The sequence below is a fragment of the Equus caballus genome, chromosome 13, assembly GCF_041296265.1.
Source record: "Equus caballus isolate H_3958 breed thoroughbred chromosome 13, TB-T2T, whole genome shotgun sequence".
Lineage (NCBI taxonomy): Eukaryota > Metazoa > Chordata > Mammalia > Perissodactyla > Equidae > Equus > Equus caballus.
Genome location: NC_091696.1, coordinates 28,309,111 through 28,335,273, shown reverse-complemented (window position 1 = coordinate 28,335,273; position 26,163 = coordinate 28,309,111). Strand labels below are relative to the sequence as shown.

Sequence of the window (26,163 nt, the reverse complement as noted above, 5' to 3'; positions counted from 1 at the left end):
CTATAAACATTTATGTACAAGTTTCTGTGTGGACATATGTTTTCATTTCTTTTGAGTTTATACCTTGGAGTGGAGTTGCTGGGTCATGTGATAACTATATTTAATCGTTTGAAGAACTGTGAGATGGTTTGCGGCTGCACCATTTTTTTTTTTTATTAAGATTATGATAGTTTTGGGGCCGGCCCGGTGGCGCAGCGGTTAAGTTCGCACGTTCTGCTTCTCTGCGGCCCGGGGTTCGCTGGTTCGGATCCCGGGTGCGGACATGGCACTGCTTGGCAGCCATGCTGTGGTAGGCGTCCCACGTATAAACTAGAGGAAGATGGGCACGGATGTTAGCTCAGAGCCAGACTTCCTCAGCAAAAAGAGGAGGACTGGCAGTAGTAGTTAGCTGAGGGCTAATCTTCCTCCAAAAAAAGAAAAAAAAAAGGTTATGATAGTTTACAACCTTGTGAAATTTCAGTTGTACATTATTGTTAGCCATGTTGTGGGTACACCACTTCACCCTTTGTGCCCTCCCCCCACCTCCCCCTTTTCCCTGGTAACCACCAATCAGTTCTCCTTGTCTATATGTTAACTTCCACCTATGAGTGGAGTCATACAGAGTTCGTCTTTCTTTGTCAGTGTTATTTCGCTTAACATAATACTCTCAAGGTCCATCCATGTAGATGTGAATGGGACGATTTTGTCCCTTTTTATGACTGAGTAGTATTCCATTGTGTATGTATATACCATATCTTCTTTATCCAGTCATCAGTTGATGGGCACTTAGGTTGGTTCCACGTCTTGGCTATTGTAAATAATGCTGCAATGAACAGAGGGGTGCATGGGACTCTTGGGATTGCTGATTTCAGGTTCTTAGGATAGATACCCAGTAGTGGGATGGCTGGGTCATAAGGTATTTCTATTTTTAACTTTTTGAGAAATCTCCATACTGTTTTCCATAGTGGCTGCACCAGTTTGCATTCCCACCAACAGTGTATGAGGGTTCCTTTTTCTCCACAACCTCTCCAACGTTTGTCACTCTTAGTTTTGGATATTTTTGCCATTCTAACAGGTGTAAGGTGATATCTTAGTGTAGTTTTGATTTGCATTTCCCTGATGATTAGTGATGATGAGCATCTTTCCATGTGTCTATTGGCCATCCTTATATCTTCTTTGGAGAAATGTCTGTTCATGTCCCCTGCCCATTTTTTGATCGGGTTGTTTAATTTTTTGTTGTTGAGCTGTGTGAGCTCTTTATATATTATGGAGATTAACCCTTTGTCAGGTAAGTAACTTGTAAATATTTTTTCCCAATTAGTGGGCTGTTTTTTTGTTTCAATCCTGTTTTCCCTTGCCTTGAAGAAGCTCTTTAGTCTGATGAAGTCCCATTTGTTTATTCTTTCTATTGTTTCCCTCGTCTGAGGAGTTATGGTGTCCACGGCTGCACCATTTTACATTCCCACCAGCAGTGTGTCTGAGTTCCAATTTTTCTGCATCCTTGTCAACACTTGTTATTATCTGACTTTTTTATTCTAGCCATCCTGCTGGATGTGAAGTGGTATCTTGTGGTTTTGATTTGCATTTCCCTGATGAATGATGATCTCGGACAATTTTTCATATGCTTATTGACAATTTGTATATCTTCCTTGGAGAAGTATCTATTTGCATTTTTTACCTGTTAAAAATGAGTCATCTTTTTAAATATTGCCTTGTAACAGTTCTTTATATATTCCAGATACAAGTTCTTTATCAGATACATGACTTGGAAATATTTTCTCCCATTCTGTGGATTGTCTTTTCACTTGATTGATGAGGTCTTTGGAAGCACAAAAGTCTTTAATTCTGATGAAGCATGATTTCTGTATCTTTTCTGTTGTTTCTTATGCTTTTGGTGTCATACTTAAGAATCTTTTGCAAAATCCAAGATTATGTAATTTTACCTCTATGTTTTTATCCAAGAGTTTTTGTAGTTTTAGCTTTTTTTTTTTGAGGAAGATTAGCCCTGAGCTAACATCTGCCACCAATCCTTGTCTTTGTTTTTTGCTGAGGAAGACTGGCCCTGAGTTAACATCTGTGCCCATCTTCCTCTACTTTATATGTGGGATGCCTTGCCACAGCATGGCTTGACAAGCAGTGTGTAGGTCCACACCCAGGATCTGAACTGGTGAACCCTGGGCTGCCAAAGCAGAATGTGTGAACTTAACGTTTGGCCACCAAGCTGGCCCCTATAGTTTTAGCTTTTACATTTAGATCTTTGATCTATTTTGAGTTAAATTTTGTATATGGTATGAGGTAAGAGTCTGACTTTATTCTTTTGCATGTGTCTATCTAATTGTCCTGGTGCCATTTGCTGAAAAGACTTCTTTTTCTGTTAGATAGTCTCAGCATCCTTATGACCATAGATGTATGAGTTTGTTTCTGGACACACAGTTCTATTCTATTGATTTATATGTCTATCCTTGTGCCGGTACCACACTGCTTTGATTATCATGGCTTTGTAGTAAGTTTTGAAATTGGGAAGTATAAGTCCTCCTACATTCTTTTTCAAGATTGTTTTGGCTATTCTGGTTTCCTGTCCTCTTCTGCATTTAGGGCTCATGTACTTGGGCCCACTTGGATAATCTAGGATAATCTCCATATTTTAAGGTCAACTGATTGCTAATTAATTACCTGCAAAGTCTTTTTTGCCATGTAAGGTAACATAATCATAGGTGTGACACCAGAGAGCAAATGTCATGGGGGCACAAGGCCTATGAGGCTTAGATTTGTAAAAAGATGGAGAATGGTAGGAGCAGAAATTGGACAGAGAGATATGAATGGAAGTTTCAGAAGTAATTTGTCCAAAGTCACATTTCTAATAAGTAGCAGAGCTGGGATTTGAATGTAGATTTGACTGATCTCCACGATCTCATGTCCTCCCCAAATCAGTCTTTATAGACTCATAGCTATTATCATTGTTTTCATCTCAATACCTATTAAGCCCTTAGTATGTGCTAAGTAGTTTTCACAGCAATCCTATTATGTTTTTCTAGCTCTAGAATAGTACCTGGACAAGTCTGGGTGCAGATAATAGGCTTTGCTGGAATTAGCATAAGAAAAAAAGAAAAAAACAGTGGGAAGTCAAGCAGTGTGTCTCAGAATCTGAGGGTAGACAGGCATCTAAATCTTAGCAGAGGATTGGAACTGAGAAATGGAAACCCCTGAATACCTAGGGAGTATTTTTCTTTTTCTTTTAAAAAATTTTATTGAGGTCACAGTGGTTTATAACATTGTGTAAATTTCAAGTGTACATCATTATATTTTGGCTTCTATATAGACTGTGTGTGTTCACCACCAAAAGTCTAGTTTCAATCCATCATACACATATGTGCCCCTTTACCCCTTTTGCCCTCCTCCCATTCCCTTCCCCTCTGGTAACCCCCAATCTCTTCTCTGTGTCTATGTGTGTGTGTGTTTATCTTCCACATGTGAGTGAAATCATATGCTATTCGTCTTTCTCTGTCTGCCTTTGCTTAACCTAATACGCTCAGTGGACCTAGAGAGTGTTTTTCTTCTGCCACTTTTCTCTGCTTCTTGGTGTGTATCTATCTATTTCACTCTGCAGATTGGTTATCCTATTACTGAGACCATTTGATGGAAGATGGTCATCCCACAGCTCCTCCATCGTTTACGAGAACAGCCTAGACTTAGTCCCATTTCCAAAACTTCAGTTTGGGTTATGTATCCACCTCTGGTTCAGTCAGCTGTGACCCTGAAGTGGCAGGGAACGGGGGACACTCACTTTATACACACATGGCTGTTAGCAGTCTACCTTTGTGGGTTGGGGACTTAGTATAATTGTAGGCTCTAGTGATGTCCCTGCCTTTCTACTTTTCGATTGAACAAATCGTAACTTCATCTCAGTGTCGTCATCTGTATTATAATAAGAGAAAGTAGATGATTTTTAAAGTGTTTTCAATTCAACATTCTAGACTCTGGCTAGATTTACTTATTCGTCCTTTCTACCTCCACCTCGTTTACTAAATGGTGGGCGTGTTGAATCTAAATCCTGTCCTTGGAGGGTTTTAATCTTGTAGAGGCAGTAAAGAGTGTTTGTAAACTTGCAAGTCTCCCTGCCATGTCTCATTCGTTAACTGTTTCAGATGCAACCTTCACAGTGTTTGACCGTCCCTCCCTTCTCCATCCCCTCTGTATTACCTCTATTATATAACTTCTTATTGAAGTTGTCTCTTGATCACTATCTCTGTCTGCTACATTTTTCTCAACCCAACCTAGAAATTGCCTCTCAAATTTTTTTAAAAATCCTACAGTAAAATTGAATTTGGAGGGAATGTACAGTTCTATGAATTTTAAAACATGTATGGATTTATGTAAACACCTCCATAATAACAGTTACATCACCTCCAAAAACCTCTTGTGCTATGCTGTTATAGATACCCTCCCCGAACCCTAATTCCCAACAAACGCTCATCATACACTATGTAAACTTTTAAACGTGGCTTTGTTCACTCAGCATAAAGCCTTTGAAATTCATCCAAGTTGTTGGGTATATCAGTACTCCCCACCCTTTTTTTTTTTTCTGAGTAGCATTCCATTGCATAGATGTACCACACAGTTTGTTTATCCATTCACCCATTGATGGATATTTTGGTTGTTTCCGTTGTTTAATGATCATGAGTATTGCTATTAGAAACATTTGTGTGTAGATTTTTGAGTGAACATCAGTTTTATTTTTCTAGAGGAAATAACCGACAGTGGGATTGCTGGGTTGTGTGATAAGTGTATATTTAACTTTTTATGAAACTATCAAATTTTTCAATGGTAGCTGTACTATTTGCATTCCGCTAGGAACATGTGAAGGTTTAGTTGCTCTGTATCCTTGTTACCACGGTATTAATGGTATTTAAAATTTTTGCCATTCTAATAGGAATGTAGTGATATTTCATGGTGGTTTTAATTTCCATTTCTCTAATGGATGATGATGTTAAACAGCTTTTCATGTGCTTATTTGCCCTGTTGTTAAGAACTGTGAAGGACCTGAGTTTTTTTTTTACCCGACTTAGAAGCAACAAGTCAGCCTGCCACAGTTTCATGGATCCTGGCAGAAGACATGAGATTCCTGAGTTGGAGACAAAAGACTTTATTATTCACAGGACATCAGCAAAACAAGCTTTTTCTTCACATGGGCTGTCCTTGCCCCCCAAGTCCCATGGGATTGATGTCGCAGCTGAGGAACCCAAGTTTAGAGAACCCAAATCTTTTGTAAAGGCAGCAAACAAACCTGCCTGACCTTTGACCTGGAGTGAAACAATTCTATCTGTTGTTTGGGACAGTAAGCAAACTTGCTCTCTGCTCTAGAGGGAGATAATCATCTATGTCTTCTAAGAATGTTAGATACGCAAACATGTGCAAAGAGATAGTCTGTTCCAAAGGCCTGTTGTACCGAAATGTGAGTCCCCCGTGGAGAACTGTCTCCCAGTGTATATATCCTCTTTGGTTAAGTTTCTTTGAAGTCTTTTGCCAATTTTTTTAATTGGGTGGTTTTTCTCACTATTGTGATTTGAGGATTCCTTATGTATTCTGAATACAAGTCCTTTGTGAAATATGATTTGCAAATATTTTCTCCTGGTCTGTAGTTTATCTTTTCATTTTCTTAATAGTGTCATTTGCAAAGCAAAAGTTTTTAGTTTTGCTTCCAAGTTTGGGCTGCAAGTTCCAACCCACCTTCTGTGGGCCATGGTTCCAATGGCTGTTCCTTTATCAAAGCCTTTGCAGTGCTGTTTTGATCTGTTTCATGCATGCCAGTCTGAAACCTGTGTGGTGGTCTCCATTAATTTGAATTTTAGTCTTTGGTCCTGCATAGCATCAGATCCATGCATGCACAGCCTAGGGGGAGCCCAGGAGTGCACAAACAACATTTTCAGGTTGCTTTCTTGAGTACTCCTCAATGATTTCTTCTGTACTTTTTTTTGTTCCTTAGGGACTCACCTTTTCTTTCCTCTGGCCAGAAAACTGTGGAGTTCTTTACCCTACTCTGTTATGTATTTCCACAACAGTCTGCACATTTGGGGCCAAGAAATAGGAGGATAGAACATAGGAAAAACTGATAGTTCCTCTTCCTCAGAGTTTGGCTCCTGCAGACTCTCACTCCAACCATTGCTGCAGACACCACGTGATTGCTTAGGTGCTGTGGCTCAAGAGAAGGTGGGGAAGACAGTAAAATGGAGGGATTTCCATATTTTCTCAGTGCTAGGAATTCCCTTTCTCTTTCCTTGAACAAAAACCAGAGGAGCGGAGGGGAAAAATGGTAAACTTACTAGGGTTCGGTGATTTGTTGACTTGAGGTCATCTTCTCCAATTCTCCTTCTCCCTTTTGCCTTTGAGAATCCTCAAAAGTAGTGCTTGATGCAAACCATCCAGGTTTTATAGCTGGACTAAATCTGTGAGGTTTCTCTCTCCCACAAGGTGTGGCCCCTGATATCTGTGCTCAATTTTTTTCTTGTTTTTACTTTTTTAGTTTTATTCCTTCTAGGGGTCATCCCTGTGCCTGCATACCTTAATGTTTAACCAAAAATTGTTGTTTATTTAGACAAAGATTAAGTTTGTGTGCAATCACATCTAGCTAGTAAGGCCAACAGAGCCTGTGCATACACGGAGACACGAGAGACCCCAGCAGAAAGAGCTGGGGTCCTGAGGTTTAAATGCATTCCTTGCCTCACGCTTAGATCCGTCAGCGGAGAGTAAGTTTTGTCCATCTTTATGGTTGATTTTAGGGCAAGGATTTTATTGTCCTTCTCACTTCATCATGATGGAAGATAGAACTCCATCTCTCAAGCTTTATGTCTTAAAATAGAGACTTTATGATTTCCCCATTTCAGGAGCTTTCAATGATGCTTCAGTCCATACTCTCTAGCCTGGAGTTTTAAAAAGCTATCATAATTTGACTTCACACCTAACTTCTTCAGTTTACCTCCTATTTATACCACGTCATTCATGTTCTACATTTACTTTCCTGTCTCTGAACTTTTTGTGAAAGATACTCTTTCTGTCTGTAATGTCCGGCCTCTTTTGTGTCATGTCTCCAAGATCCTCTAAGGTTCAACTCAAGGCTCTTGAAAGTCTACACCCCCAAACCCCTACCTCTGGCCCAAGTTGTCTCTCCATACTCCCTCAGTCAGAATTACCTGGCCTTCTCCTCCCCCACAGTTTCATTTCACTTTCTCTTTTTCTGTGTTGTATAGTCTGCCTGTGTTTTTGGTTATGAGCTTCTTGAGGGCAAGGACGTGTTCTGTGAATGGCATTATCAATGGCATCTAGCTCAATTCTGTGCACACAGTTGACACTCAGTAAATGTTTGAATTAAATTAATGGTAGGCTCCTCAAGATTTAGGACTTAATTTTGTCTGGACTTTTGAATTTCTTGAATACACACTGTGAAGTGCCACTTTTTCTGTGCTTGTTTGGCAGTTTATTTGTTTATGTAAAGAAGAATGAGGGCCATATGATTTGAATTTGAAGGGAAATTGTTGGGTAGCAATTTATAATACAATCCTGATGCTATGAGCAAATAAGATATGATATAGTAGAAAAGAAAACAGACTTTGAAACTTAAGATGTCATTTCAAATTTTAACTCTAACATGTGTGACCTTACCCAAGTACTGACCTCTTCAAGCTTCATTTATTTAACTTTGAAATGGGGATATCAATTCTTTAACTTTTGCTAAGTAAATGATTCTCTATTTTGTAAGTACTTGACATAGGTAGGTTTTCTACAACTGTTTCTCTCTCTCTGTCTAAACCAGAGTTATCTCGTTCTGTTTACTGCCACGGGCAAAGAATCCTTCCTTTTAGGAGCTCTTAGGTGGTTCTTCTTCACTCCCTTAACAGCTATAACACGATAGTAGCAAGAAGAAAATAGGGGTTGGTAAGATGAGTCAACCTCACAAGATTGGTGAGATCCAGTTGATTGCCAAAGATGAAGTCTGCCATAATATTTTTTACCTGCCAAGTAAAGAATCTTGTTAGGAAATAGAGTTGCAGAAAAATCTACATTATTTTGCTGATAGTCTAAAAATGAAAGTCATAGGTAAAAGTTTCCCTGGTTTCATAATCAACTCAATACACATTTTTTATTGGTTTCTCCTTATTATTTAAACATCTTTCTGACTTTAAACATTACATAAGTCCTCAGATTTGTATCAAATCTTATAGGGAAGCTTATTCACTGTCCAAATGAAGGCTGAGTACAAAACCGCCCTGTCTCCATGTGCAATCGAAAACACATATCGAGCACCTTACGGCCGCACTGTGTTCTGTCGGGAATATAGAGCAGCTCCTCAAGATGCTTCTAGTCTAGGCAGGAGGAAGACAAACATAAAGACAATTCTTTATAACAATGTAAAAGACAATTCTTTATAACAAAGTAGGATGATAGAATTGGTTCCTAAATAAGCAGTGTTACGAGAATGCAGGTTCCAAGTTAGTGCTGGTTGGGAGGAAGCTCATGGGAAGCTTCACTGAGATGACTCTTAAAATGAGCTTCATCTTCAGAGAGAATCGTCTTTGAAAAAGCAGAAGAAAGGTACAGGAAAGAATTCCAGGCTGAGGCATGAAGACACATGATCTTTTTTGGAAATGGTGATGTGATTGAACTTTACGGTGTTCGGGGATGTGAGTCTAGACAAGTAGACTGGGAATAATGTGATGCAAGGATTTCGGAATCCTGCCTGTTTTGAATCTCTGTTGCTTGTTTTTAGTAGAGTTTACATACTTTTGAAAATTTCTCTGAACCTCAGTTTTCACATATAATAAAGTAGAGATAATATCTACCTTGGTTCTTGTGAGAAATAATTGTAAGTATCTGTCACAATATTGGGCATGTAGTGAGTGTTGGCAGATAGTAGGCTCATATTAATTTGTCCTATATTACTGAGGGCCTTGAATGCCATCTCAACAAATTTGGACTCTATTCTGATGCTTTAATTATACTCACGTTCTTGGTAAATATTAAATAATTTCATTTGAGACAAAGTATTCACTTTCATATCATTGAAATAAAGTTGTCTTTTTGAGCCAAATAGCATACTGTACTAAGAACACAGAGTATTTTACTTTATCGCTCAGGTTAAAAATGTAGAACTTTTTTTGGTAGCAACTAAGAAGGATCTGTTAGCCCTTTCTTTTTTGTTAATGTTAAAATCTATTTTTTATTGTGGTAAAAAACATAAAATTTACCATCTTAACCATTTTTAAAGTGAACAGTATAGTAGTGTTAACTAGATGCACCTTGCTGTGCAACAGATCTCTAGAACTTTTTTGTCTGGCAGAAATGAAAGTCGGTACCCACTAAACAACTCCTCTTTGTCCCCTCCCCCCAGCCCCTGGCAACCATTATTCTACTTTCTGATTCTAGAAGTTTGACTACTTTAGATACTTCATGTAGGTAGAATCATGCAATATTTATCTTTTTGTGACTGGCTTATTCTACGTGGCACAGTGTGCTCAAGGTTCATTCGTGTTGCTAGCATATGACAGGATTTCTTTTCTTTTTAAGGCCAAATAATATTCCATTGCATGTACCACATTGTCTTTATGCATTCATTCTTCGATGGACATTTAGGTTACTCCAGCTCTTGGCTATTGTGAATAATGCTGCAATGAACATGGGTGTGCAAATACCTCTTCAAGATCCTGTTTTCAGTTCTTTTGAATACATACCCAACAGTGGAATTGCTGGGTCAAATGGTACTTCTGTTTTTAATTTTTTGAGGAACCGCCATACTGATTTCCACAGTGATTGTACCGTTTTTCATTCCCACCAACTGGACACAGGGGTTCCAATTTCTCTACATCCTCACTGACACTTGTTATTTTCTGTTGTTTTCATAGTGGCCATCCTAACGGATGTGAGGTGCTATCTTGTTGTGGTTTTGATTTGCATTTCCCTGGTGATTAATGATCTTGAACATTTTTTCATGTTAGTTGGCTATTTGTATATCTTCTTTGGAGAACTGTCTATACAAGTCCTTTGCTAATTTTTAATTGGATTATTTTCGTTGTTGAGTTGTAGGAATTATTTATGTATTCTTTATATATTCTGGATATTAACCCCTTATTAGATACATGGCTTACAAATATTTTCTTTCATTCCGTAGGTTGCCTTCTCACTCTTTCCTTTTCTGAGCAGAACTTTTTAAGTTTGATGTAGTCCCATCTGTCAACTTTTGCTTTTGTTGCTTGTGCTTTTGGTGTCCTATCCGGGAGATCATCACCAAATGCAAGGTCATTAAGTTTTTCTCCTATATCTTCTAGTTTCATGTCTTACATTTAGGTCTTTAATCCAATATTAGTCCTTTTTTTAAAGTGTTCTTTATATTATTGTGCAGAGAATTAGAAGTCTTTTCTCATGACTGTGTCAGACATTTGCTATATTTAGTCTTTCTCTTTCCCTCTTTCCCACCTTTTCTTCCTTCCTTACTTCCTTCTCTCCCTTATAGCTTGAAGATTATGGACTCACTCATTTTTCTGTTCTTAATTGCTGTGCTGATAGAATGACAAGAAATTCATTTTCAGCAATACTTTCTTGTTTGTTACTTCATTAGCAGGAAGAAGATGAGCCTTAAGTCTGAACGCCGAGGAATTCATGTGGATCAATCGGAGCTCCTATGCAAGAAAGGATGTGGTTACTATGGCAACCCTGCTTGGCAGGGTTTCTGCTCCAAGTGCTGGAGGGAGGAGTACCACAAAGCCAGGCAGAAGCAGATTCAGGAGGACTGGGAACTGGCAGAGCGGTAAAAGGACTTAACTAGGGGTGGTTTAACAGAGATATAACTGGATACATGGTTTTGTCACTGTCAGAATACATGTTTCTCTTCTGTTTTGATCTATCAACAAGTCAGCTTAATATTAACAGAATGAATTTTTTTCCTTTTCTTCTCAGTCAACACTTACTGAATAGTTTTCAGTGATTTCTTCACTTGGCTTTGTCTTAACTTTTAATTATTTATGTTTGGGGTATGTTAGTCTTACTTTTCTAATATAGGCAATAAGATCCTTGGAGGAGAAGAATGGAGATAGAATGAGGTGAAGATTAAATGAAGTAATATATGTGATGTACCAACCACATGGCTCTCATCAAGCATTGTTTTCCTCGTTCTTTTAATATATCCATTATGGCATCTGGCACAGTGATAAAAACATAATAGTAGAAACCTGTTGATTTGTATACATAGTCCTTGCATTATGGAAATTTAACTTTTCCTTAAAAATGGAGTTTGTTAGTCAAAAGTAGTTTGTATTATGCAGAAATATGATTACGGTAAAAATTAAAAGAATACCTAGTGAGCATAGGCACTAATAAAATGCCATGCATAATGTTAATTCTTTGCCAGAGCATCCTAGAAACTGTAAAACTTCTCAATAAAAGAAAGTCTGCCTGAATGGTGACAGCTTTTGCTAGTTTTGTGTCTAAATTTCATCAATATTTGTTGAGTGACTACCTTGCTAGCATCTGTGGTGAACTCAGAAAATTATAAAGTACACTCACTGCTTTCAGTGAGTCCATGGTCAATCAAAGAGAGAAAATATAGACGTAGAATATTAACTGCTTCCTCATGCTTCCTGCTGCACTCCTATAATTCTCAGTAGCTGATATTATTTCACAAAGAAACTAGAGGTCACTAGGTGTGAATTCCCTTAGTTTTCTCCCCTTTCCTCATCAAAAAGTACTAATATCTTTATGTATGTTAACTTTTAGTTTGTCTCAGAGAAAGATGTGTCCCTATTCCATTCTCAGACTAACATCTCTACCTGTGATTTTCTTGCTATTTGTTACTGCTTCCAGTTGTGACTTCACTTGAAATTTCCCACAGCATTATTTCTCAAATTTGAACAGGTATGAAAATCACCTGGAAAGCTTGTAAAAACAATGATCGCTGGACCTCACCCTCAGAGACTCTGATTTTAGTAGTTGGGAATGACGCCTGCGAATTTACATATCTAACAGATTCCCAGGTTATACTGATGCTGCTGTCTAGGGAACAATTGTTATATAGGTAGCCTTTGAGATTTAGTATAAGTACCTCAAATTCAACTGGTCCAAGGCCAAGTTTCTTTCTTTTATTTTTTCTAATCCCCACTTCCAACATTTCCTTCTAACTCTCCTCCTGTATCAGTTAATGACATCACTATTCAGTTAGCTAAAAAACATTGGAGTCATCTTAATTTCTCCTTCACCTCTCACACTATCTACAACTAATTGAACAAGTTCTACTTACTCCAGCCCAGAGAAGTCTTTTGAATTTCCTCCTCTTCTGTTTTCCAGGTTCTTATTTTCTTTCACTTAAGTCTTTGTAATATATTCTTTGTTTGTTTGTTTGTTTGTTTGTTTGAGGAAGAGTGGCCCTGAGCTAACATCCGTGCCCATCATCCTCTACTTTATATGTGGGACGCCTGCCATAGTATGGCTTCACAAGTGGTGCTAGGTCTGCACCCAGGATCTGAACCAGTGAACCCCAGGCCGCCAAAGCAGAATGTGTGAACTTAACTGCTGCACCACCGCAGTTATAATATATTCTTAATTATTCTTAATAATTAAGAATTAATATGTTCTCTTTTTTTTTTTTGAGGAAGATTAGCCCTGAGCTAACATCTGCTGCCAATCCTCCTCTTTTTGCTGGGGAAGACTGGCCCTGAGCTAACATCCATGCCCATCTTCCTCTACTTTATATGTGGGTTGCCTACCCCAGCATGGCTTGCCGAGTGGTGCCATGTCTGCACCCGGGATCCACACCGGTGAACTCCACGCCACCAAAGCGGGACGTGTGCACTTAACTGCTGCACCACCAGGCCAGCCCCATGAATTAATGTATTCTTAATTATTGTTCCTATCTCTGGTCTCTGTACCTCTCAAATTGTCACACAGCTACCTGCATTATTTTTCTAAAGTACAGATCTGATGATGGTAACTTACTGGATTGCCAGTCTTTTTTGGTTCCCTGCCATGAAATCCAGGATTATAGAGTAAGTTGGCAGTCAAAGTTCCTTACCACTTGGTGCGTACCTGTACCTCCAGCATCATAGTTCATCATACCATCAGTACTCTGACTATGGTCAGCTTGGTCCACAACAAAAACCACATGCCTTCACATTTGTAGTTCCTTCTTCCTGGAATGCCCTTTCACTTGACGAAATCCTACTCATCCTTTAAGACCAACCTAAATGTCACTCACCATTATAAGACCTTCTTGGACTCCTCCAGCACGTTTAGTTTTAGTTGTTCTTTCCTCTGTTCTCGTAGCACTTGGGTTTCACTCTCTGCCGTAGGAACTGTCATGTTATATGGTAGTTATTTACTTACCACTTTCTCCCTTCCAACCTTGAGCTTGTTAGGGAAAAGGACTAGACTTTATTTCTTTTATGTAACCCTAATACAGTTACTTGAATGAACATGATCCATAGAGAAGGTCCATTTTGAAGTCGGTAGTGGCATGTAGGGTAGTTTCATATCAGAGACCTCAGACCTATTGGGTGTATTTATCCTCTAGTTCTAAAAATTTCAGATCCTCCTCAATTAGTTGAGTAATAACCTTTCGATACAAGGAAAACTTGGGGAATATCTGGGTCATTCTTAATCCTCTCTTGAGTTACAGACTTCAGCGGGAGGAGGAAGAGGCCTTTGCCAGCAGTCAGAGCAGCCACGGGGCCCAGTCCCTCACATTTTCCAAGTTTGAAGAAAAGAAAACCAATGAGAAGACCCGCAAGGTTACCACAGTGAAGAAATTCTTCAGTGCTTCATCCAGGGTTGGATCAAAGAAGGGTAATTTTCTGATTTTTTTCTTTCTGTGCCCAAATGAGATACAGAGTAGATCCACAATGCATATGGGCTCACTTTTTTAATTTCTGTAAGCTTTCAGAAAATATCACCCCAGATTTGAGACCCGAAATTGGGTTTGAGGGTCAGATGATATATGAAACCAAAAATCTCTTTGGTTGGAAGACACTGTGTTGTAGAAAAGCTCTTTTATTCTATAGGAGGAATAAAGAGAATTGAAACAGTATATAGTTTCCTTTATAAAACTCATTATCATCCAGATGGCTGTCTTTTGGGATGTTTTATTTTTTCTGCCTTTAATTTTTGGATTCTGGTTTATTCTCCTTTGTATAGTATCCTCATTCTCCATAACTTAATCAGAAATGGCTGTTTGTAGGCTGAAGTCATCTAAAAAAGAGGTTTTCTGAGAGCTTCTTTGAGAGACAGCTTGTGTCTTGAGGAAATAGAGAACATATAGGAAAAGGCTCACTTTAGGCTTTTAGAGGAGTGAAAGTAACCCATAGTAGGTATTTTCTAGTGCATGGATTTCCATGTACTTGACCTTATTCATCCTACTTCTTAAAATGCTGTATAATCAGCAAAAGGATTGTCACTGAAGTCACACTTGTTCTACCAGTGAGCAGACAAGCTAGTGGAAGTGGCCTAGGAGGAAGCAAGAAAGAATGTCTGTTCTTAGGGCTCAGTCTCTGAACCTTCATGTTGGTAATCAGAGTTATGCAGGAAATTTGAAATGGTAGGGAGACTGGGAAGCACCGCTGATGCTATCAGAAGATCTGTCCTTTTGAACTCCCATCTTGCCCCTGCACCCCACAACCTGGGATAATTGTCATGAGGTTTTTGGTCTGCGTAAAAGCAGGGGAATGAATAATAATATCGCACCTGAAGATCTTTGCTGATCATTAGGATTTCGTGACTTTTGTTGCTTTGTTTTTATTAAAAGGAAAAATTGCTTACAACCAAACTCACTTCTCTTTAATAAATGCAAACCTCTAAATAATCTTTTTGTTCACATGATTAATTTGGAATTGTTTCTTGGTCGGCTGTCACTCATAGCAGTTTTCTCTACTGCAGTAAGAAAGGGAATAATCAGTATCTGCTAGAGATTAAATTAAGAATGTGTTTGGCTGATGATTTATTTATTAGGAGGTAGTGTAGTAGGCTGGTTAAGAGCATAAGCTTTGGAGTCACCCTGGTTTGAGTCTCAGCTTTGCAGTTTACTGTCTGCATGACCGTAAGTAAGCTAATCTCTTTAAGCATTGTCTCTTCCAAGGGACAGTAATACTTAGCATAGGCATGTTTTGAGGATTAAATGAGTTGATGTGTGTAAAGAGTTTAGCATAGTACCTGATAATGTCTTCAATAAGTGTTAATTATTTAAGAATATGTTGTTTTTTTGATAGAATAATCTCTGCTGGTAAGGAACTCAAGGGTATTGACCAAAGCCATTCATTACTATTTAGCTAATTTCTGTTTCTGGCTTTGGGAATGTCTCATTAACCTTACGAATTTATGACGTGGTGAAATGGTATATGGCAATAGATAAATTAGTAAAGAAATTATAAAACCATCAGCTCTGCCTCATTTTACAAATGACAGTATGAAAGTCCATAAAGGTTAACTAATTTACCCAAGGTCATATAATGCATTGATGTATTAGAACTCAGGTCACCTAATTCCTGGTTCAGTTTTTTGCTATTATATCCCTTGTTGTCTATATCTATATAGATATATGATGAGGTTTCCAATACTGAAGTGCATAATAGTCATGGACATTTGCTGGCTGTCCTTGGCAGTTTTAGAAAAATCATGTCCTAAGAGCTTCTGACATCGTGCATTGTATTATAGAAAGAAAGTTTGTACTTTAAAAGAAACAATTCCAAGTAATTTTTATTTTAGAAACTTTTATATGGAATAGTTCTTACCTTTTTTCCTTTTCTTTTAGAATGATAGATTTTTACTTTAGATTTTTGATCTTTAGTTGTTTTTTGATCTATGGAAAGCATATGGGGATAAAGACCTCAAAGTACTGAAAAAAATTGATGAGTGTGTATTGGAAAAGAGGATGCTATTGGATCTTTCTTTCATAGATTGCTTATACAACTTTGCCAGATGAATGTTGCATTTCAAACTGATTTGTTTGTTTGGCCTTTGTGTGCAGATAAAGTTAGCCTATACTAAATGCAGATTTAATTTATTGGGTCTATACTAAAACAGACCTTTTGTGTTCTGTATTCTTTATTTTACTTAATTAATACATGATCCCCTTGCTCTTGATATTTTACTTACTTCTGTTGGTAGCACAAAAGAAAGACCTTAAGCTAGGGCAGCTTGGTAGTAAACAGGACACAAATAATCTTCTAAGGGATTTGAAGAATATTTTAACAAGAGTTAGATGCCCCTTCAGAGAAGGTAAATGGAATAGCTTGACTGTAAAAACTCAGAGAGTTTACTTACAGTTTTTTAATCTCCAAAGTAAGGTTGAGTGAGCTGTAGCTTAAATAGTAAATCGTAGTGGATCGGCCAAGTTGATACGGTTGCTCATACATTCAAAAACGCCCCTTTCTTTTAGAGTTCAAATAATCGTTGTCACCCCGAGTAGAATCTTGTATACATCTTTTGCAAATTAATCTAAAAGCAATGCTTCCAGGCAGAATGTGTGTGTGTGTGTGTGTGTATCTAGAATTAAAATACCAATCTTCCCATTCAGATTTTAAATAACTATTCTTCACTAAAGTAAACTAGGATTCCTTGGAGAAATGACTGATTCCGGGATTGGAGCAGGGAAAGAAGGCCCCTCCCCCCCAAGATTTGGGGACATGTGGAAGACCCAGAAGCCAGCTTGAATGGGTTCCCACTGGCCAAATTTGAGTATCAAAATAAATAAGGACAATAAATGGGGTATAACTGATTGAATAAAATAATAGTCCAGGGGCCGGCCCAGTGGCGCAATGGTTAAGTGTGCACATTCCGCTTCCGCGGCCCAGGGTTCACACGTTCGGATCCCGGGTGCAGACTTGGCAGGCCATGCTGAGGTAGGCATCCCACATGTAAGGTAGAGGAAGATGGGCACGATGTTAGCTCAGGGCTAGTCTTCCTCAGCAAAACGAGGAAGGATTGGTAGCAGTTAGCTCAGGGCTAATCTTCCTCAAAAAAAAAAAAGTAGAAAAAATGTTAATCCGTTAGTCCATCCAACTAATAAAAGAGATACAAAGGGAGAAGAGAAAGCTTTTCTTTACTATAGAATGTTGACAAATATAGAAGAAGCAATGGAGATAGAAAAATCACCATTTTGCAATCATCATAGTAAGAATTGATTCAGGCAAATTTCTTTCTTTTTTTTTTTTTTTGAGGAAGATTAGCCTTGAGCTAACATCTGCTGCCAGTCCTCCTCTTTTGGCTGAGGAAGACTGCCCTGAGCTAACATCCATGCCCATCTTCCTCTATTTTATATGTGGGATGCCTACCACAGCATGGCTTGCCAAGCGGTGGCACATCCGCGCCCGGGATCCGAACCGGTAGGCCACCGAAGTGGAACGTGCGCACTTAACCGCTGCGCCACCGGGCAGGACCCAATGCAGGCGAATTTCATCAATGGATGCTAAATCTGGGGCAAGGGGAGGGAGTTTCCTGAGGAACAAGTTGTGAACGTGATCTCAAATTAACTCCTACAACTTATTTATTAATTACAAATAGGAAAATAGTAACTGTATAACGGTGGGGGGGAAATAGACATTATATGTCTCCATAACGGTGGAGGGGAAATAGACATTATATGTCTCCAGATATGATACTTTGAGAAGAACACAATATGAATTATGTAATATTTAAGCTGAAAATTTATAACCTGAATCTAGTCATGAGGAAACAGCAAAGAAACTTAAATTGAGGAGCGTTCAGTAAAGTAACTGGCCTATATTCTTCAAAATTGTCAGTGTAGTGAAAAACAAAGGAAAGCTTGGGAACATTTCCAGATTAAAGGAGACTGAGTATACATGACCACTAATGAATGTGTGACCCTCAGTTGGATCCTATGTGAGAAAAAAAACACCCTCTTTTTCTTTTTTTTTTTTAAAGAAGACTTTTTTTTTTTCCCTTTTTCTCCCCAAAGACCCCCAGTACATAGTTGTATATTCTTTGTTGTGGGTCCTTCTAGTTGTGGCCCTTTTTTTCAATAACATGCTGTAGTTATGTAAAAGAATATCCTTGTTATTGAGAAATACTGGTATTAAGGGGTAAAGAGCATGATCTGCTCTGAAAAAATTTACAAAAATTAGTATACACAGACATGTAGCAAAATATTAAAATTTTGTGAACCTGGGTAAAGGAGTTAAAGGAATTCTTTGTTAACAGTCTTACAACTTTTCTGTAAGTTTGAAGTTATTTCAAAGTAAGATTTAAAAAAAAATTATGAAACTATAATCCTTCAGCATTCAGTGCTATTCCAAGACCTCAGAATTTCAGATGTTAATTGAGTAGAAGCATAGTATTAATTACATCATTTGAAGGCTCACTAGTGAATTACTACTTTAATCATAGGGCCTCTGTGGCACTTAGATGAAACTGGGGTAATAATTCCCCAAGTTGAATTTGGAACTGATTTTATGATCGTGCCTATTTTTACAGTCATTTCTCAAGTCAGTTTCTGCTTGGTTGCCTCTTCTTCTTTACTCTGAAACTTGTTTATCTGGTGAAATCATCTTTTATAATGTATCGAATAGAATGTATTTGGAACACAATCAGTTTCTGACTTGCATTGATAACGACTATGAGAATCTTTTCCTTGACACCAAGTATGTGGTGTTTTTTATTCTCTGACACCAACTGGGTGTCCAACAATTCAGTCCTATTCTGACACTAATTACCTAGAGTCAGCACAGACCCCAGAGGTTAAGGGCTCAGTCCCACAAGACTTTCCCCACTTCGCTTGCCAGCTGCAATCTCTGGGAGTGAGGGCACTTGTACTTCTGACCAACCAGCTGTAAATCGAGGGTTCCCACAACCCTCTCCTAAGGTTTGATATTTTGTTGGAACAACTCACAGAACTCAGGAAAACACTTTATTTGCACTCAACGTTTATTATAAAGGACACAACTCAGGAATAGCCAAATGGAAGAGAGGCATAGGGCAGGGTAGGGAGGGGGCGCCAAGCTTCCATGCTCTCTCTGGGCATGTGCTCCCAGTGCCTCCATGTGTTCACCAATGTGGAAGCTCCCCGAACCTCGTTATAGAATGGAGGTTTCATTTCATAGGGACGAGTGATTAAATCATTGGCCACTAGTGATCAAAAATCTTCATCCCCTTTTTTCACCCTGGAAGTCAGAAGTTGAGGGTGGGGTATAAGTGAAAGATTCAACCCTCTAATCTGAAATTTCCAACCGTCTTATCCCATGATTGGTTCCTCTGGTGACTGGCCCCTATCCGAAGCCCTGAAACTATTTATGGGCCCACAAGAGTCACCTCATTAGCATAAACTTAGATTTGGAAGAAGGGGCTTGTGAATAAAAAAAAACACTTCTCTCACCCCCATCTCTTAGGAGCTTCCTAGGGTTTTAGGAGCTCTCTCCCAGGAACCCAGGGGCAAAGACCAAATATATATTTTTTATTATACTACAGACTATCTGCCTTTTAGTCCATGTTATATAACTGTAGTCAGAACAGCTGAAAAAGTCAGAAGAACTGTAATATTCTACTCAACTGCCTTATTGTGTTTGGATAATCTGAGAAATGGGGGTTTTCAATAAATTTTTTAATATTGAGATATAAAATCTGTTTTTAGTACTAGAAATGGTGTTAATCATCTTTACTACATAATCATGGTCTTTTTTGGTGTTGACATTTTCAGGTGGTTTTTACTCTTTCCCAAGTATTTTTCAGATAAACTTATTAGTGAAGACTTTGCTTTTACAGGTTTAGTCTGTACATTAAAAATTTAACTAGATTTAATATGTGATCTGCCTTGCAGACAGCCTTACATAGTAGGTGCTCAGTGATTAATTTCAATAGGAATAAATAGATGCTGTAATAATAGGATGGACGTTATGGTGTGGTTGTGAAGAATTTGGGATTGGGAATCACACAGATCTGGATTCAAATCCCAGCTTTTCCTCTTAACTACCTGTGTGACTTTCAGCACTTAAGTGATTTATCCTCTAACCTCAGTGTATTCGTGTGTAAAGTGATAATACCACCTACCTAACAAGAAAAATTTTTAGTGGCTTAAATAGTAAACATTTCTTATTTCATATGTTTTCAGGAATCTAACAAAGTTTTTAAGGATTAATGAGAGAGTATAGTCAAGCACAGTGTCTGCCATGTAGAAAATTCTCATTGAATGGTGGCTGTAAATATTATCATTATAATTCAAAAGCTATGCTGGAAAGACTTTTTAAACTGAGTCTTTAGAGTGTGAAATGGAAAGCTTGGTAATCATGGCAAACTGGCTAAACTTGAAATACAAGCTTTGTTTCTATATTAAAAACAAAAGATTTTAAGTTGAGGAGCAAGCAGTTGCCCTTTGAGTCCTAGCCAAAATGTAATGTTTCTTTCCGTTCTCCCTTCTGAATATCCGTTGGCCATTCAAAACTACCTCTCACCTTCTTTCTGTGAACCAAACACCTAAGCTGTGTCTCTCTCACTTTCTACTCTCTAATCCAAACTTCTATTCATTCATTAGAGGTTGATTTCTAGGAAGGTCTGAGAGAAATAACCAAGTGTTGATTTTAGTAATTTTTACTAATTCATTATTAGTGAATAGAATTAATCTTTAAAAAAATTTTTTTTAATTTTAGATTTTTTTTATTGCAGTAACATTGGATTATAGCATTATATAACTTTGAGATCCATCCAATATGTTTCGAATTCTGTGTAGATTACATCATGTTCACCACACAAAGACTAATTACAAGCCATCACCACACACGTGTGCCTAATCATCCCTTTCACCTCCCCCTTCCCCTCTTCCCCTCTGCTAACCACCAATCCAATCTCTGTCTCTAATAAATTCTTTTCTCCAAAGACAGGTAATCTTGATTTTAAAAACCCCCCTTTCAAAATGTAAATGAAAATAAAACCTAAGTGAAGATACTCTGTATGAGATACTATAATGGTGTATACACATTGTTATTCGTTTGTTCAAATCCATAGAATATATAACACCAAGAGTGAACCCTAATGTGAACTATGGACTTTGGATAATGATGTGTTAATGGAGGCTCATCAATTCTAACACAAAATGTACCACTCTGGAGGGGATGTTGATAATGAGGGAAGCTGTGAATGTGTGGAGCAAGGGATATATGGGAAATCTCTGTACCTTCCTCTCAATATTACTGTGAACCCAAAACTGCTTAAAAAAAAAAAAAAGTAAATCAAGACTAATCCTGAGTTTCTATACACTATGCAACCCCTATCAAAGTTCCAACAACATTTTGCACAGAAATAGAACAAAGAATCCTAAAATTTATATGGAACAACAAAAGACCTGAATAGCCAAAGGAATCCTGAGGAAAAAGAACAAAGCTGGACGTATCCCACTCCCTGATTTCAAAATATACTGCAAAACCATAGTAACCAAAACAGCATGGTACTGGCACAAAAACAGACACGCAGATCAATGGAACAGAATCAAGAGCCCAGAAATAAACCCACACATCTACGGACAGCTAATTTTCGACAAGGGAGCCAGGAGCATACAATGGAGAAAGGAGAGTCTCTTCAATAAATGGTGTTGGGAAAACCGGACAGTCACATGTAGAAGAATGAAAGTAGACCATTATCTTACACCGTGCATGAAAATCAACTCAAAATGGATTAAAGACTTGAATGTAAGACCTGAAACTGTTTGTTTGTTGTAGCTTTTATCTTCTACTTATGAGTGAGATCATACGGTGTTGGACTTTCTCCCTCTGACTTATTTCACTTACCATAATACCCTCAAGGTCCATCCATGTTGTCACAAATGGCTGGATTTCGTCATTTCTTATGACTGAGTAGTATTCCATTCTGTATAGCACGTCTTCTTTATCCATTCGTCTCTTGATGGGCACCTAGGTTGCCTCCAAGTCTTGGCCTTTGTGAATAATGCTGCAGTGAACATAGGGGTGCATATATCTTTATGCGTTTGTGTTTTCAAGTTCTTTGGATAAATACCCAGCAGAGGAATAGCTGGATCATCTGGTAGATATATTCTTAATTTTCTGAGCAAACTCCATACTGCTTTCCATAGTGGCTGCACCAGTTTGCACTCCCACCAGCAGTGCGCGCGGGTTCCCTTCTCCCCACATCCTCTCCAACACTTGTTGTTTCCTGTCTTGTTAATTATAGCCATTCTGACTGGAGTGAGGTGATACCTCATTATAGTTTTCATTTGCATTTCCCTGATAGTCAAAAACCCTGCTGCCTATGTTTTCTTCTAGAAGTTTCACAGTTTGAGGTCTTACATTCAAGTCTTTAATCCATTTTGAGTTGATTTTTGTGCAGGGTGTAAGATAATGGTCTACTTTCATCCTTCTACATGTGACTGTCCAGTTTTCCCAACACCATTTATTGAAGAGACTCTGCTTTCTCCATTGTATGCTCCTGGCTTCCTTGTCGAAAATTAGCTGTCCGTAGATGTGTGGGTTTATTTCTGGGCTCTTGATTCTGTTCCATTGATCTGTGTGTCTGTTTTTGTGCCAGTACCATGCTGTTTTGGTTACTATGGCTTTGCAGTATATTTTGAAATCAGGGAGTGGGATACGTCGAGCTTTGTTCTTTTTCCTCAGGATTCCTTTGGCTATTCAGGTCTTTTGTTGTACCGTATAAATTTTAGGATTCTTTGTTCTATTTCTGTGCAAAATGTTGTTGGAACTTTGATAGGGATAGCATTGAATCTATAGGTTGCTTTAGGAAGTATGGACATTTTAACTATGGTAATTCTTCCAATCCAAGAGCATGGAATATCTTTCCATTTCTTTGTGTCTTCTTCAATTTCTTTCAATAATGTTTTATAGTTTTTGGTGTACAGGTCTTTCACCTCTTTGGTTAAGTTTATTCCTAGGTATTTTATTCTTTTTGTTGCAATTGTAAATAGGATTGTATTCTCAATTTCTCTTTCTTCTTCGTTGTTAGTGTATAGAAACTCAGGATTAGTCTTGATTTACTTTTTTTTTTAAAAGCAGTTTTGGGTTCACAGTAATATTGAGAGGAAGGTACAGAGATTTCCCATATATCCCTTGCTCCACACATTCACAGCTTCCCTCATTATCAACATCCCCTCCAGAGTGGTACATTTTGTGTTAGAATTGATGAGCCTCCATTAACACATCATTATCCAAAGTCCATAGTTCACATTAGGGTTCACTCTTGGTGTTGTATAGTCTATGGATTTGAACAAACGAATAACAATGTGTATACACCATTATAGTATCTCATACAGAGTATCTTCACTTAGGTTTTATTTTCATTTACATTTTGAAAGGGGGGTTTTTAAAATCAAGATTACCTGTCTTTGCAGAAAAGAATTTATTAGGGGGGAGAGTATGCACAAGTAAAGCAATAAGGGTGCTTTACTTGTTGGCTTAGAGACCTCCAAAGTGTCGGGTACTCCTTTGAGGAGTCTTCGGTCCTCTCTTTGGCATGCAGAGGCAATTACAGCATAATAAAGAGCTCAGACTTGGAGATAAGGCACGTAGACCTGGGGTCGAATTCCAGAGTTTACCACTTAAATAACTGCAACATTATGCAAGTTATGGAACATCTTCAAGCCTCAGCTTCCTTGTTTGTAAACAGCATAAAAGTACTACCACATAGTGTTGTGAGGATTGTACAAGAAAGCATTGTAAAAGCCATTAACACATAAATGTTCGTGTATGGAAACTGTTATCCTTATTTTGTCAGATTGAATGTGTATTCTGTTTTTGTTGGGCAGAATGTTTTATATCAGTTAGGTCAAGTTGGCTGTAGCATTGGTTAAGTATTCTGTCCTTAACTGATTTTCTTTTTATTACCTATAGTATCAGTTACCAAGAGAGGAATGTTGAAATCTCCAACTAAAATTATGGATTTTTTTTTTTCTCCTTTCAGTTCTATCAATTTATGCTTCATGTGTTTTGAAGTGGTGTTATTAGGTGTATACACATTTAAGGTTACTATGTCTTCTTAAAGAATTAACCCCTTTTTCATTTTGAAATGCTCCTCTTTATCCTTGGTAATATTCCGTGTTCTGATATTTACTTTTTCTGATACTGATATAGCCACTTCAGCTCTTTTTGATTGTTTGGTATATCCTTTTGATTTCTTTAGTTTTTAACATATCTGTATCTTTATATTTAAAATGGATTTCTTATAGACAGCATATAGAGGGATCTTGTTTTTATCTAACATGACAATCTCTGGCTTTTTTGAATTTGCTTTTTGCTGAGGAAGATTTGCTCTGAGCTAACATCTGTGCCAGTCTTCCTCTATTTTGTATATGGGTTGCCACCACAACATGGCTGCCAACAACTAGTGTAGGTCCATGCCTGGGAACCAAAGCTGGGCCACCGAAGTGGAACACGACAAACTTAAACACTAGGCCGTGGGGCTGGCCCTGACAATCTCTGACTTTTTTTTAAATTTATTTTTATTTTTTTTTAAAGATTTTATTTTTTCCTTTTTCTCCCCAAAGCCCCCCGGTACATAGTTGTGTATTCTTCGTTGTGGGTTCTTCTAGTTGTGGCATGTGGGATGCTGCCTGACAATCTCTGACTTTTAATTGGACTATTTATACTACTTATATTTAATGAAATTTTTGATAAAACGGAGCTTAAACCTACCAGCTTGCTCTTTGTTTTCTATTTATCCCATCTGGATTTAGTTCTTTTTCTCCTCTTTTCCTGCCTTCTTTTTGACAGATTATTTTTTGTGATTACATCTTTATCTCCACTCTTGGCTTATTAGCTATACCTCTTTCTTTTGTTGTATTCTTTTTAATGGTTCTGGGGTTTACAAAATACATCTTTACTCTAACTTCAAATAATATGATACTTAATATATAAGAACCTCACCAACAGTATTCTTACGTTTCTTCCTCCGACCCTTTGTGCTGTTGTTGTCCTACATTTTACTTCTACATGATGTAAATCTCACAGTCCATTATTATTACTTCAGCTTTGAACAGTTATCTTTTTTTGTTTTTAAAGATTGACACTTGTGCTAACATCTGTTGCCAATCTTTTTTTTTTCCCCTTCTTCATTTTTTTTTCCCCAAAGCCCCCCAGTACATAGTTGTATAGTCTAGTTGTGAGTGACTCTGGTTGTGCTATGTGGGATGCTGCCCCAGCATGGCCTGATGAGTGGTGCCATATCTGCGCCCAGGATCTGAGCTGGCAAAACTCCAGGCCGCCGAAGCAGAGCGCACAAACTTAACTACTTGGCCACAGAGCTGGCCCCCTAATTATCTTTTAAAGAAACTTTTAAATGGGAAAAATACCTTTTACATTTGCCCACATATCTCCCACTGCTGATGCTCTCTGTTCCTGGCTGGTGGGAAATGAATGACTCCCAGCCATGTGTGCTCTGGGATTGTTGTGTCTACTCCTTTACCTGGTCTTGGGTGGTGTTCTCACATACACGTGCAGTACTCAGTAGAAACTCAAGGGAACCCCTCTGCAGTTATCTGGAGTTTTTTCTGTGCAGCTCCATCCTCTCTGTATTTTGTCATGCAAATTCGAGAGACTTTGGCCTCCCTGAGCTCTAAATGCTGTTTCCCTAATTCCACAAGTCTGCTGGGCTCTGTTGAATTGCCTCTCCCTGTGCCATTGCTTAAAAATTCTCCCCACAGTGAGCTGGGGTACTTGTAGGACATGAGCATGTTTGTCCCCTTCTTTCATGGGTTGCTCTCCTGTCTGCCTGTTGTCCACTATCTAAAGACCATTATTTCATATGTTTTGTCTGATTTTTCTAGTTGTTAAGGCTGTAGGGTAAATCCAATCCCTGTTATTCCATCATGACCAGGAGTGGAATTATCAGATTGAGTGAAGGATTAAATTTCAAGTGTTAGAGAATCTTTTCTAATCATACAAGATGTCAAATACAACTTTTGGTTTTCCATATTGGTGAAAAAACCTTTCAGAAAAGATGCTGCCAGTTTTTGTTTTGAGTTCAATTGTACCTGATTTATTTGCTTAGAAAAAATAGGTGGTGCATCCAAATGGCTTAAAAATAAAAGGTGTATATTCCTGACCCACCTAGTTCCCAGCCACTTCCACCATCCTTCCCTCATGTTCAGATAGCCTTTGTTGTTAGTTTCTTGTGTATTATTCTGTGTTTTTGTTTTCATTTATAAACACATATTCTTATCCCACTCTCCCTTGTTTTACATAAAAGAGA

The 26,163-nt window shown here is 38.1% G+C and overlaps 1 protein-coding gene across 8 annotated transcripts in view; it reads left to right on the top strand.

Annotated features, from left to right (window-relative positions):
- RABGEF1 (RAB guanine nucleotide exchange factor 1) overlaps nucleotides 1-26,163 on the top strand; it is a 75,575-nt gene that overhangs the window by 19,113 nt on the left and 30,299 nt on the right. For 4 of the 8 annotated variants that reach the window (XM_005598713.4, XM_001914702.6, XM_070231783.1 and 1 more), the window contains 2 exons: nucleotides 10,586-10,774; nucleotides 13,634-13,800. In XM_005598713.4, coding sequence (XP_005598770.1) covers nucleotides 10,596-10,774; nucleotides 13,634-13,800 — 346 coding nt within the window. In that variant the 5' untranslated portion in view covers nucleotides 10,586-10,595. Of the gene's footprint in view, nucleotides 1-10,053; nucleotides 10,266-10,585; nucleotides 10,775-13,633; nucleotides 13,801-26,163 lie in introns of those variants that run through there. The other 4 variants (XM_070231786.1, XM_070231782.1, XM_070231784.1 and 1 more) reach the window with 3 other exon arrangements.